General features: G+C 43.9%; 2 protein-coding genes across 2 annotated transcripts in view; one reads left to right on the forward strand and one right to left on the reverse strand.

Annotated features, from left to right (window-relative positions):
• The window catches only part of ANKFY1 (ankyrin repeat and FYVE domain containing 1), a 36,192-nt gene extending 23,567 nt beyond the window's left edge, over window positions 1-12,625 (reverse strand). The window contains exons 1-5 of the mRNA XM_063342626.1: window positions 11,966-12,625; window positions 6,623-6,815; window positions 4,973-5,091; window positions 2,429-2,564; window positions 822-945 (exon numbers count right to left, since the gene is read on the reverse strand). Of these exons, the coding sequence (XP_063198696.1) occupies window positions 822-945; window positions 2,429-2,564; window positions 4,973-5,091; window positions 6,623-6,815; window positions 11,966-12,365 (972 nt within the window). The 5' untranslated portion in view covers window positions 12,366-12,625. The remainder of the gene's footprint in view (window positions 1-821; window positions 946-2,428; window positions 2,565-4,972; window positions 5,092-6,622; window positions 6,816-11,965) is intronic.
• LOC134519065 (neuferricin) overlaps window positions 1-12,882 on the forward strand; it is a 42,156-nt gene extending 29,274 nt beyond the window's left edge. The window contains exon 5 of the mRNA XM_063342630.1: window positions 12,632-12,882. The gene's annotated coding sequence lies outside the window, so the exon portion shown is untranslated. The remainder of the gene's footprint in view (window positions 1-12,631) is intronic.
• The last annotated feature ends 98 nt before the right edge of the window (window positions 12,883-12,980 follow it).

A 12,980-nucleotide genomic window follows, 5' to 3' on the forward strand; every position in this document is an offset into this window, starting at 1 on the left:
CAAAATAACAGATCAGAGCAAGTGACACTTCCAAGTCGGTTGCAAGACTCCTCACCACTCCCTCCATTACAGAAGATAAATTCTTCCCTGGCTTCCCTGGATTATTTTTAGAAGTAAAAGCAGGCCTGGGATTTGTGATCTGTATAGACAGAAACCAACTATGAATGGACTTCTAAACAGTTCAGAGTCCAGATTTGATAAACAACCTTCTTGCTTATTAGAGCACAGTCCCTTTGGTTTGGCTCATGTTTAGGAAACTAAGATGCTTTTTACAGTGAAGAATTTCCAACGAATAGAAGAACTCTTCAGGCTATGAGCTACTTCCCCAGTCAAGACATTCATGCCAAGATAGACAATGGACATAACCTCTAAAGACAACAAAAAAAATCTTAGAGAAGGAGCCATTTAGCGTGCTTTGTTTCAAACATATAATTATGAATTAGTATTGTAGCGAATATCAAATAACACAGTGTCAAAAGCACATAGTATAAAGATAACTGAGACAGATGGGAAGGGAAAAGTCACTCCTGCCTCAGAAGCAGCCCCTCCACTCACACCAGGGGGCAGGGCAGGCAGATTTCACAGCTTTTGTCAACACTGTGGCTCCTTGCAGACATATAAGGGTCAGCGTAATAGGTCACCTTAGTCACTGAAAGTTATCAGGAATCCAAGTAATCCCCATCCCAACTGGAATGCTCGAATGCTGGCATACCAAGAGATACTCCTGAGGTTAGACAGTACAGGAAGTTAAGCAAAATTCTACTGATTAAGTTCCTATATTCTGCAAATATTTTTCTTTTCTTCCTTCTGACAGTACTTACCCAGTGACTTGCAATTATCTCAGCACAATAGTTCAGGAGAGTGCTAGCATTCAGCTCCTCAGCAGTCTGATAGAAACGAATGCAGTTCCTGACATTAACTAGTGACATAACTCCTTTCTCACATCTGTCAAAATAGGAAAGCCAGTGTTCAGTAACCAGGAAACAGCTTTACTGTAATCACTCACCCACGCTGTAACAGGGTCCTACATACTCCTTTTCCTGGATGCCAGTAGAAAAAGGCTTGGCCTTGCTTTACTGTAAGGCTAAGCAACATAAACATACTTCAATCAGAAGCCTTGTAAGGCAGCTTCCGTAAGAGCAGACTCCTCTCTTTGGCATAATCCAAGCCAAGGTCCCATGATATACGACATACCGCTGGAGCCCGCAAGCAAAGATGGGCATCCTCGTTCTGCCAAGGGAACAAACTGCAGTTCGTTCACTGCTATGAAGTAGGGAAGATGTCTATCTCTGCAAGTACTACAGTGACCACGAGCAGCTTTTGTGCCAAAGATAGAAAGAGGCATGCCAAATACAGCTATTTGATTCATAAAGAGAAGAGATAAATTTTAACAGCAGATCCAACAAATCTTTATAGGTCTGAAGTTATTAGTTTGATTTTATAGTAAGAAAATCCAAGTACATGCCAGCGATCTCCAAGCAGATATTAAAACAAAAGAATGGAAACACTTGTCTCCAGGTACACGTATGTACCAAGACATCTAATAACTGCTAGTAGCATACTGCATGGGGACTTGTCACTAGGCTACCATGAACAGACAACAGCTGAGGAATGTTTAGGTAGTACAACATGAAGACAATTCTGGTTGGTATAAAGGTTGAAGGCAGTTTTAGCATTGGCCTTATAGATGTCAACTTATTTGGACAGAAGAACTGACAGCAGTTTAGTGTGCTTCATGCTGAGTCACAGTTAAATCGCAGATTAAGAGTGCTATGTACTATTACTGCCCCAGAAACACATACTCTATCGTTGACTAAATTAAAGTCTTCAAAGTTGTACAAAACTTGAAGAGGTTTCAATTTGTACTCTCAGGCTTCTCACTAAGTGGTTATTTAAAGCACTCTATACATTCAAGGTAACAACCTAGCCCCTATTAGAATGGTGTTAACCATGATCTCCTCAAAATGACAAAACATTGTAGTGTTACATTAACCTTTATGAAGAAAATTTGCAACCAAGATGCACAGAAGAACAACTATTGAAGATAAAGTTTTCACTTGTGCCATTTTAATACTGCAAGCTACTTGCCATTGACTCTTCTAGCATTCTCTTTAACAATTACTTTCTTGCAACTTTCCAGACCTTGTTACTAACTGATCTCTGCTTCCTCTTAATGACAAATTAGGGTTATTAGTTGACTGGGAGAGGAACTGGAAACTAAACATAAAAGCTATGAGGACAAACTGCTACAGTTTAACTGTAGTGCAAGGCTTTGTTTCCTGTAATCAACTGAATGTCGTGTTGTATTCCCGAAAACCTCCAGACTGAAAAAGCAACATTTGATCCCATTGCCAGCAGCTACCATCTTATTTCTATCCAAAGAAGGTTGAAGAGTTCAAGAAGGTTCACTGTATTTACCAAGACTCACCTTTCCCTAAGCAGCTGGAGCTGAAATTTATTAGCCAGTTTCATGAGCTCTGTCAAGAAGATATCATCTTCTCTTAGCTCAAGTTCATCTGTGTAGATCCACCGCAGCATTGCCATGGTTACCTCTGGGTCAGCATCTGGTACAGGGAGCAACAGGGATTAATAAGATACCCGAAGAACAATCGCCTATTCAAGTAGCCAGTATTCCTCTGACCGTTAAAGCCACAGCTACCATGAAAAAAAAAAAGATAGCCTCGTTGAAACTGTACTGCTTTATTTCAACCAAAATGTCAAAATAGAGGCAAAACTGGCCAGAACCTGAGACTAGTAACAATGCTGGCACCAAGGAGGAAAACCTTTTTTCCATCGGAACACTGTGCAGAATGCAGGGAGCCCTGTAACATCTACCTGCTACACAAATATTGCATATTTAGCAGCCAGTGATGCCCCTCTAAAGTCTTTGGTCCCTCACATATGACTAAATCCACATCTACATGGACAAACACAAATCCCCTTTTCAATTTAGGAATCCTAAATATAGGATTATATATTATATCCTATAATATAAGGCTATATTATAGCCATATATTATGAACTGTTGCATTCCAACAAAGGTACTTGCACCTTGGTAATGACTACAAAGTACTTAAAACACCTGGGAACCATTTTTAAGAGAGGTGCAAAAAAGTCAGTTTAAGAAGCTGGTTAGATTTCAGGTGTTTACAACACTGATCACAAGCCTGATGTTTTTACACAGCAAGAAAAATAGAAACCTACACCACAGGACACAAGATACACAAGCCCAGAGGCCAGGGACCTTTGTCACCTAGTCAGAAGCATAGTGACAATCCTACTTACAAGGCTGTAGATGAGAACTACTCCACAACATAAAATCGGACCAACCACAACAAAAATACCATTCATTTAGAAAAATAACATTAGCCCCTTTAGCTGTTTTGTTTGTTTTTAAAACAAAAACATACATGTTTAAGACACTGAAATACCTACACTAAACCACATATCCTTTACTTGGAGGGTTGCCCTAAATAATTTGCAGAGCACCAGACAGTACTTGGGATAGCACGTAGACTGCCTCCTAAGAAACAGGAGGTTTTAGTAAGGGTAGTATCTTTTCCTGAACTTGAAGTAATCAGAAAACCTATCTGAGCTGTAATATCAGCTCTGCCTTGGCAGAGAGAAGAGTTCATTTTCTCCTTCCCAACAAGGGAATCTTAAAGAGCAGAAAATTCTTCAGATTATATGAACTCTGAAAACACTCAATTTTAAATGCTGCCTGTACTCTGAATTTAGGATTCGGGCAATCTTAACTTGCAAGTTCTTAAGAAAACCATGACAGCTTTTAGGGAACAACTTGTTGCTTGCTACAACTATTTCATAACCTAATCCTTGTACTGTTTATCAAACTTTCTAAAAAAATTTTTGTTTTACATAGTAGAAAGTATCATTCGCTAGCACTTATTTTAAGCATCATTCTATAATAGGAAGTGTTTGCATTGTTAAACATGCAAGACTTCAGTTACATTTGAGATTCTCAAACGAGCTTAAATGTGGTGCTAGAAATGCAATGAACGGCCATTTGCAACAAGACAAAACAATTAACGTAAGAGCTTTTTGGTAATAATCTTCTGTTAACATAGCACTCAATTTAAATAATACTCAGCATCTGTTTTCTTGTGGCTGCAGAAAGATCCATAAATCCTTATGCAAGAAAGCCTATGCTGTCTCATAAAACCAGCTTGCTGCGACTTGCTTCTTTCCAGTTTGTCTGCACTGCCAATTCACGGTAATATTAAGTGCAGAAAGTGAAGCCAGTGCTTAATATTCAACATGCCAGCCAGCAAACCTGCTTAACTTCATGCCTGTTTTTATTGCTCACAAATTAATTGTACAAGACTTCTATACTGTTAAGTACAGAAGAAAAGTCTGTCGAGAGGTTCAACCTGCAGAAATACTGCCCAGTGTAAGCACATGGAAGAAACAGCTACAGGAAAACAAAACACCATCTTGTGGGAGACTGTCTTTTAGAAAGCTTCTCTTCCTCACCTATTTTGCAATGGTATGAAAGTGCCAAAGCAAGTAACTTTTTACTAACACGTCAGTATTCATATTCATTTCCCACACACTGCATTAACAAGAAGCAAGGTATTTCCATGACACACTTCAGAGAAATTACGCACGCTACCTCAAAAAGCCCTGTCCTTAGAAAGGAAGAAGTCAAGCTCCTCCACATAGATTTGTTTTTCATTACGCTTAGTTGACTCTAGAAAAGACAAACAGGCCACCATTCTCAACCCCTGTTCATTAAAGAGAAAGAAGGTAGGTTATTGATTTAACTAGCACTAGCATCAAGCTCACAAGGGTACTACCAAGTTTCAGAGACAGAACTCCATAATTCATGGATTAAGCACCACTTTTTGTGGAGAGTAGTAGTCTAAAAGGTACATAAAGAGCCTTTTCCTAACAGGCCCTTTCACCAGTCATCCTAAAGACAATCTAAGCATCATACTGCTAAGCAGCGACTGACCTGACAGATCCAGCTCCTCTGTCGAGGCAAGGCTGGCAAGACTCCAAGTATCACTGCGTGCCGCCAAGACAAATTTGTGAGCACTGATGTGCTTGTCCCCAACCTTTATCTTCAGATCACTGGTAAGAGAAAAAAGTATACACGTGTATAGCGCGGGCTTCCCCTGTGCTTCGATATGTATGGATTCAGTATCTCCATAGTATCTATGCCCTGGTATCCACACTTAGGTTTGAGGTTTTTTTGAGACATCAAAATACATTTAATTGCTTAAATAGAACATATTGCCAAATGACACAGATCTTAATTTTTCTAGGGAGAAATGCAATGAGGCATTAGTATTTAAAGTGTTTGGGGTTTTGGTTTTTTTTAACCATTTCAAAATAAAATGCAAGGGAGCTATTGTAGCAGATAAGAAAATCCAACAATCTTGAGGTTAAATATTTATGTTGCAGTGTCCATACTAATACTGTCAGCTAAGCACCAATGGTTTCAGGCAAGACCAGTAAGAGAACAAACGATGTCTGACGGTAGTCTGAGTACAAGGCATACTCCAAGAATCCCCAGTTCCCAGGAGACCAGCTGTCAAGAACACTTTGATTTCATTCTGACCCCTTTAAGACCAGGTTATCCTTTGTAGTTAGAAAGTACCTGCCCTGTTATTTTAAAATCCCATAGCTTCTAAATGTTCTGACTGTGTAGGTGTCTTTTCCAGACCATTTTCTAAATCAAAGCACTGCTATAAACTAAAGTGCAAATTACAGAGATGTTATTTAACAAAACTTGCATTAGGACTTACTTCCTTTCTGCTTTTATAACTAGACCACTATTCTGCGCCTTTAAAACTCAAAAACTGAACAGAATTGAAGCGATCCAGCTCTTCTGACATATGCTACATAACAAATCTTTTACCTAGCATGCTATAGTAAGTTCTGCCAGGCACAGAGCATTTTCTCAGGAAGGCTCATGAAGAGATGTCAGAGGAAGGAAATTTTAATCAAAACTATATATTTCCCCCCTTAAATGACTGAACTCCTTTACTATACTAGCATTGCTTTCCATAACAGCAAAAATATTGATAAGCATCATTGTAGTCTCAGAACTAAATCAGTTAAGGGATCTAGAGCCTTAATGCGCCTGTAGAAAAGAAACCATTAAACCTAATTTTGTGTTGAGATTCAAAGATACAGTATCACTTATACCATTAAGTGACGTATATCACCATCTAAGACCTGTTACATCATATAACCAGACAGGCCAATTTAATCAGGTTTCTTTACACACAACAGGAGAACAGAACTGGTTTCAAGGACGTATCCTTTCAAGAAAGGAGGACTTTCCAGTTGGTAGAAGATACATTGTGTAATTAATCCATCAACTAAGTACAGATCAGTTTAAAATTACTTCTGGTCAAAGGGAGCTTTGCTGTTGACAGTGAATTTTCTTTAAACGTGTCTTAAATGTCAGTCTCAGAGATGAGCTTCTGCTTAGAGCTCTTGATTCAAGAGTTGGATTCAGCATGCTACCTGATTGTAGTATGCTCTTCCAACTGCAACTGAGGACCCTATCCATACCAGGCAGTAGAGAAGGACTAGTACCTATTGCAGTCAAAGGTTCCTGTAATGCCCCTTTCCCCAAAAGCGAATTTCTTACCTGTACTGCTCCTGCTGATAGAGTTCAGCTACAATGGTAAGAAGTCGACTGATGAAAGTGTCACTGGCATTGTCTTGGTTAGCCTGGGCAGCCAGCAGGTTGCATCTCCTTTCTGTATCAGCTAGTTTCTTCTGCAGCTTTACATACTCCTGACGGAGAAGCATCAGGTGCTTTTCCAGCTTGGCCACCTCCTCTGCAGAGGCACACAGTGTTACTACAAGATTGAAACATGCACACCTTTGCTTTGCATCTGAAGTTAACTTGACCCTACAGGCATACCACACATCTAGTTCAATCACAGAACACTCCAGTAAGAGCCTCTCCTCTCCCACCCTACTTGAGAATCTCAATCCCAATATTAAACTTTTTATTTTATATCACTGCTAGCCATAAACACATGGAAAAATCATCAGAACACAGTGACAGAAGTCACTTACAAAGAAAGTTCCTGAATCCTGTCCAGCCAGGAATGCTGTAAGTTTTCTAAAATCATGGGAGGCCATGACTGTGGGAGTTATGGTGGGGTACAGGACTAACTCTTTAGTTCTTACCCATTCATTCAGTTTAGTGAAGATGCTGTTTGATTTTACAGCTGAGGCATCAACCACAAGTGAGCATTAGAACAGCTGCTGATGTACCGTATCTACCTCAGAGCACTTAACCGACCTGTTCAGAACTCTGCACACTGTCATCTAAGAAACTCCTTAAGAAATGTCCAGAGTGGAAAACAGATTCTCCCCAGAATCTACGTTTTAAAGGCCAGTCCAAAAAATATATAAAATTCTAGTTAGTACTGGCACACAGACACGTTCCTCCATCGGAGGCACTGCAGCGACACAGCATCATTACACAGGGTCAGGTCCATGGTGGCTATTGGAATTCAGGAGCAGCACAGCAACAGCACCTGGGAATCTGATCCCTGATCAAGTATTTCCATCCCATTGCAGAACCTGCTTTTCCACCACACTTAAATGGTCACTCCACAACATGTCATGATAAATTAGTACAGTGAACTCAACCCAGGCCACCTATACGAAAAGCCTCTACTTCACTGCTGGAAGGAAACATCTGTACACGTGCTTAAAAACAGTCCAACTTAACGAATACTTGTTCACGGATTAGTTGCACAAACTGCACGTAGCTATCATTGTGCTTAATTGATTATTTCCCCCCATCATCAAGATGATTTTCCAAATAAGGTACAAATCCAAAACCAGTCCTAAAATGAGAGGGGGCAGGGAGGAGAAATTTGGAAGCTAACCAATGATTTTAAGTGGGAAAGTTCCTACAAGATTACTCCTTATCAGCCAGGAATTCGATGTTCAACAATTTTTCTCAAATATTTACTGAATGGAAGCCACTACTACAAACAATGAGAAACTGAGCTCTCTTGACCAGTGTTTTCTTTGTGCTTCTGTAGAAGAGTTCAACAGCAGAGCTGACCTTGGCCTTGCTCCAACACAGGTCCCCAGGGCCGAGCATCTTTCTCTAGCTCGGCTGCAGAGAGAACGCCTCATTTAGTCTGTCCTCTACTGACTGCTGCAGCAAATGCTCCCTCGTAAGTCTTTTAACTTAAGAACTACTGTAATGGATAGACAGACAGTAATTTACCCTATTTTACTCTTCAGTTAATACTACTTAAGTAGGTTTGGCAGCGTACTCCCTTCAACAGTCTTTTATTTAGCTTCATCCTTTAAAAGTTAATAGATATCTCTTTTGGGATACTTCCCTTATTCTAATGAAACATACTATGATTTCAGAATCGTGCTACCAAAACCACACCAACCATCAAAGAGGGTTTGAAATTCTGCTCTATTCTTTCTATTTAAGGATAATGCAGTTTCAGTGTTCCCAGAACTAGAAGGACATGTTTTTTTAGCAACTGCTTCTTCCTGACTGATTCATAAGGAACATGTCAAGGGTGGCACAAAGCAAGTCCTACTGTTATAGTAAGGAGAGCAAAAGTCTGATAGAAGCCAAGAGCAATCACTGAAAGACACTCAAGAACCACACCAAAAAGCAGTGTATGAACACCGCCACTGTCCATACAGTGAGTTTTTTAGGTGCCACTCAAATGCTAGGAACAAGACATTGCCTGCTGAACCTCACAGCATATATCATCTTGAAGAACTACTGCATCTTCCAGCCAAGCAACGAGACTGTGGAGGTGTGAATAAAGAATCAGTACCAGAAGGTAGCACCCTGACTCCAAACTACTCTGAAGTCAATAGGTCACAATGCAGAACTGCCTTAAACCCTCAAACAGTGAGAGCTTAAGCTTTATGCATAACCGACAATCCAGCTTGCTATTGCTGCTTCCAGGGCAATCCAAGACAGTCACTGCTGGCAGTGGAAGTACCTCAAAGAGCTGAGGCCTTGAAAAAGTCTTGTTTTCAGATTGACAGCGTGCACCTCCTGCAACCTCAGCGAGAGGGACTGGTAAATGCTTGCTGTAAAAATTATAAGAGCTGTTGCCCTGGTTTGAGGTCAAACAGAAACAATAAATAAGAGCGGCTCTTATTCTACATGACAACGTGCGCGCCCTGTAGCTATGTAAGAAATACTACTGCACACTTGCAGTTGGTATTGGATCTTACAGCACATTTCAAGTGCACATTCAAGACATTCCTCAATGTCCAGTTAATCAACATTCACTGCAAAAGAGAAAGCCTCAAGTTTTCCCTTTAAAAGAGTTAATAAGAGAGTTACTTAAAGTAAGAGTTGCTTTAAAAGTGGAACTTGCTCAATCTCAGGTAGAAGCACCACCTCCATTTAAACAAGCAGCACCACAGCCCCAAGTTTAATATTTCCAGTCCTCAATTTTGGAAGGGTGAAAAAGAGCCACTTTTTAAAAATCAATGTAAAATGACCGCTTTATCTGCAAGCTGGCAATCATTTTGACAGAGCACATATTATTGCCAGTCTACATTATACATGACCATTCACGTGACTGTCTCCCAAGTATAACGTACAATTGCTGCATGCACACACACATCTAACGAAGATCCTTGCATGAAGACACTGAAAGGACAGCCTTACTGGAAGATACCAGTAAGTCTCCGGCTAAACACCAATCCACATGCATCAGTGAAGAGGACGCCTGGGTTCAGCAGAGAAGCACACACAAAGTAACTCCCTTTCTGAGCCCATAGTCCAGGTGTGGACTTAACAGATGGCTGGACAAGAAAATAAAAGCAGTGTTTGTTAACATCTTTCTGGCAACTAAACTAGCATCTCATGAACTGGCAGAAGTTTATGCTCCATATCAAAGACTTTAAAACAGACTTCAGAAAAGGCTACAGACATTTTCTTAAAGGAGAAGGCACTCGAGAGCAAGTAGACAGCTGAATTCAATGAGATAAGTAGGGAGGCAACAGGCAGTGGGGTGACAGATAGTGTGTACCACAAACTAGAGGGAGGGTCTAGTGGAACTCATTACACTGCCCATCCCACCCACCAAAAGCAGTGACAGAAACAATATGGATAAGCATTTGTTTAGTTATGAAGTGGATCCAAGTGAAGTATTTCAGAAAAACACATTACTTCCTCATCCCCTTCAAGTCAGGTCCTTCCCCTACTGTTCCACACTGACTCCCATCTCCCCAAGGCTGTAGAAGTTACTGCTTTCCTGTTCTTCCTCATTTTTGCACACTTATGATCTTTACCCCGACAACCATCCTAAAGTACTACAGCATACTTCCTGCTGCTCTAGACTCAATCGTTAATCCAACAATTTTTACCTGTGCCTGCATGTAACCTAGTATCCTCTAGTACTGGTGGAACAGAACTCTTTCAGGAGTTACAAGAGGAAGCTCAGCTCTTGTCTTTATAAACTGTTCAATCAATCAGTAGCTCGTAATTGCAATAAATCTAATTCGGGACTTCTGCACACAGAAGCAACATTTCCATAAGAAAAAGCACTCAGCTTCTGAGCAGATAACCTTCCTTAATAAGCCTTCACTTTTCATCTGACTCTCCAATACCATCAGTTCTTAAGTACAAAAGTGTTGCTGCAGATAGGTACTTTGTTTTAATGGACAAAACGAGCCCCTCTGCCCAGATATTACAGGAATTGAGTAGGGAGAGCTGCAACTCCAGCTTATTGCTCCTGTTCATGCAGGATCATTCATTGGTCACGTGCTTTCAGTAGCCAAAAGATCAGAGAATTACTTGAGTTAGGGAAGAATCTTTGGGAAGTACAGATGTCTGAAACGGGACTTGCATCAATTGCAGGTTCATTCTGCAGAGCAGGACCCTGAACCACAGCCTCAGCAGGGAAAGTTTCACCACCTGAAGACATCTAATGCCCACCATAACTGGGCCACCATGGCTTAAAACAAGCCTAAGAAGCTGGTCAGATAAACACGAAACAGTGGTATTTCAGCACACAAAGTCAGGAGTTGCTCTAAAGATTTATTTCACCAGCTTGACTGCAGCATCCCCTTGGCCGATGCATGCCAGGAGATCAGCATCTGCTACGCCCCTGTTAATCTTCCACAAGTGATTTTAAAATTCTACCACTGTCTGAGAGTTGCACTTCAAGAGCTGAAGGCTGTGCTTTTAAGACTGGAAGTTAGAGCCTTAGTTTCCTTTGTAACTTGGGGCATTTCAGCTCAGTTTGCCGACTCAGTTTCCTCCGGGGAGGAAAAGAGGAAGCTTCTGTCTTGCAGAAAGGAGCAGGACTGTAAAGATCCAAGTATTTTTTTCAAATCTCATTACCTCAGTTAAATTAATTTGGAAGTGGTGTAATTGATAGCCTCCGAGCTATCAATTACAAAATACCCAAGCAAAAGCCGTCGAGGAGTTCTGCAGATCTCATCAAAGCCCAAATTCGACAAGAGGACTCCCAGCAGCAAGTGACCTGCGGCGCAGCCCCTCTGCCTGACCCCAAGCAAAGCCGCCGCCCCCCGCGCCCGGGGCGGCCCCGGCCGGGCGCTGCTCCCCCGGGACAGCCGCCACCCCTCTCCCGCCGCCGCTCCGCCCGGCCGGCCCGGGGCGGCGGGATGTCCCGCCGGGCTCCGCACCGCCCGGAGCCACAGCTACGCCAAAAACCTCCCTCCTGAGGGGCCAAGGCGGCCGTGCCAGGCCCGCTCCACCCCCGGCGGCGGCAGCCCGCGGCCAGGGCAGGGCAGAGACCCCCCCCGCCATTTCACGTTCACCTCGGGGGCGGCCTGCCCCACCCGTCGCGGGCAGGGCCGACCCCGGTCCCACAGAAGGGAGCAGCAGGAGCCTCACACGGGGGCTGCCCCCGGCCCCCTGCCAGCGGAGAAGCCACCCCGCTCGGCGGCGCTCCCCGAGCGGCCGCGGCCCCGCCCGGCCCCTCGCTCGGGCTCCCCCCCTTACCTTCCGCCATGTTGGGTCCGGCGCCGCGGCTCTCGCGAGAGCCGCCGCCCGCCCCGCCGCCCGAGCCTGGGCGCTCTCGCGAGATCAGCGCGGCACGTCCCCCCCCGGCCGCGCCTGCCCTCGGCCAGAGCCCCAGACACGCTGGGCTGGGCCGGGCCGCTCCGCCCCATTTTATACCGGCGGCGCCTCCCCGCCACAGCCGGGGAACGGCCCCCGGGCCCGCCCCGCCGGTGCTGCCCGTCCCCGCCGGAGGCTCAGCGGCTCTGCGCCTGAGGCGTCTGGCCCCCGGGCGGCAGGACGCGACCGGCGGCTGGGGTGAATCGCCCTGAGGTGTCCGTGCCCCCTCAGCTGGGGCGTCCTGACCGGGTGGTGCCTTGTGTGGGCTGTCGAGCAGCACCATGGCCGCCTTGGCAGCAGGAGGGCGACAGGAAGAGCTGGAGGGCCGGGAGATGCCGGAGAAGAAAGGCCGGCAGCAGGGGAAACCACGGGGCCGTCGTGCACTGGCTTCAGCACACCCCAAAAGCAACGTGTGCCTTCTCCTGCCCACCCGGCTCCAGGGCAGCGAATGGGAGCGACAACACGGGGTTTCAATCTGATGGGGTCTCTAAGCAGCCATTACTCCTGTCATCGCTATTTCAGCTCCCGCACGATTTGCTTTTGTTTCAGAGTCAACAGTCCCGGCAACTGGATCGACACCCGGTGGGCAAAGCGGGTGGTTGAGAGTCGAGACAGGCAGCGGCCAAGGAACAGTCACGAGATGGTGTTCTGAAGTCATGTGTGCAACAGAGCTGAGCCTCGACTGTCCTCATTGCTAGTGATCTGTCCTGCCTAGATACAACAGAAACACCAAAATATTCTACGCTGATTCAACAGCATTTTTTTTGTTTGCTTTGAAGTGCACATTTCAAATAAATGCTTGAACACATTATGTACAGTGTTGTTTTACAGAATTTTCTCCAGACTTCACCTTCATGTCAGTGATCTTTGAAAAGTAACTCTGCCTCAGGCCTGTTTT

The sequence above is a fragment of the Chroicocephalus ridibundus genome, chromosome 7 (genome assembly GCF_963924245.1).
Source record: "Chroicocephalus ridibundus chromosome 7, bChrRid1.1, whole genome shotgun sequence".
NCBI classification, from domain to species: domain Eukaryota; kingdom Metazoa; phylum Chordata; class Aves; order Charadriiformes; family Laridae; genus Chroicocephalus; species Chroicocephalus ridibundus.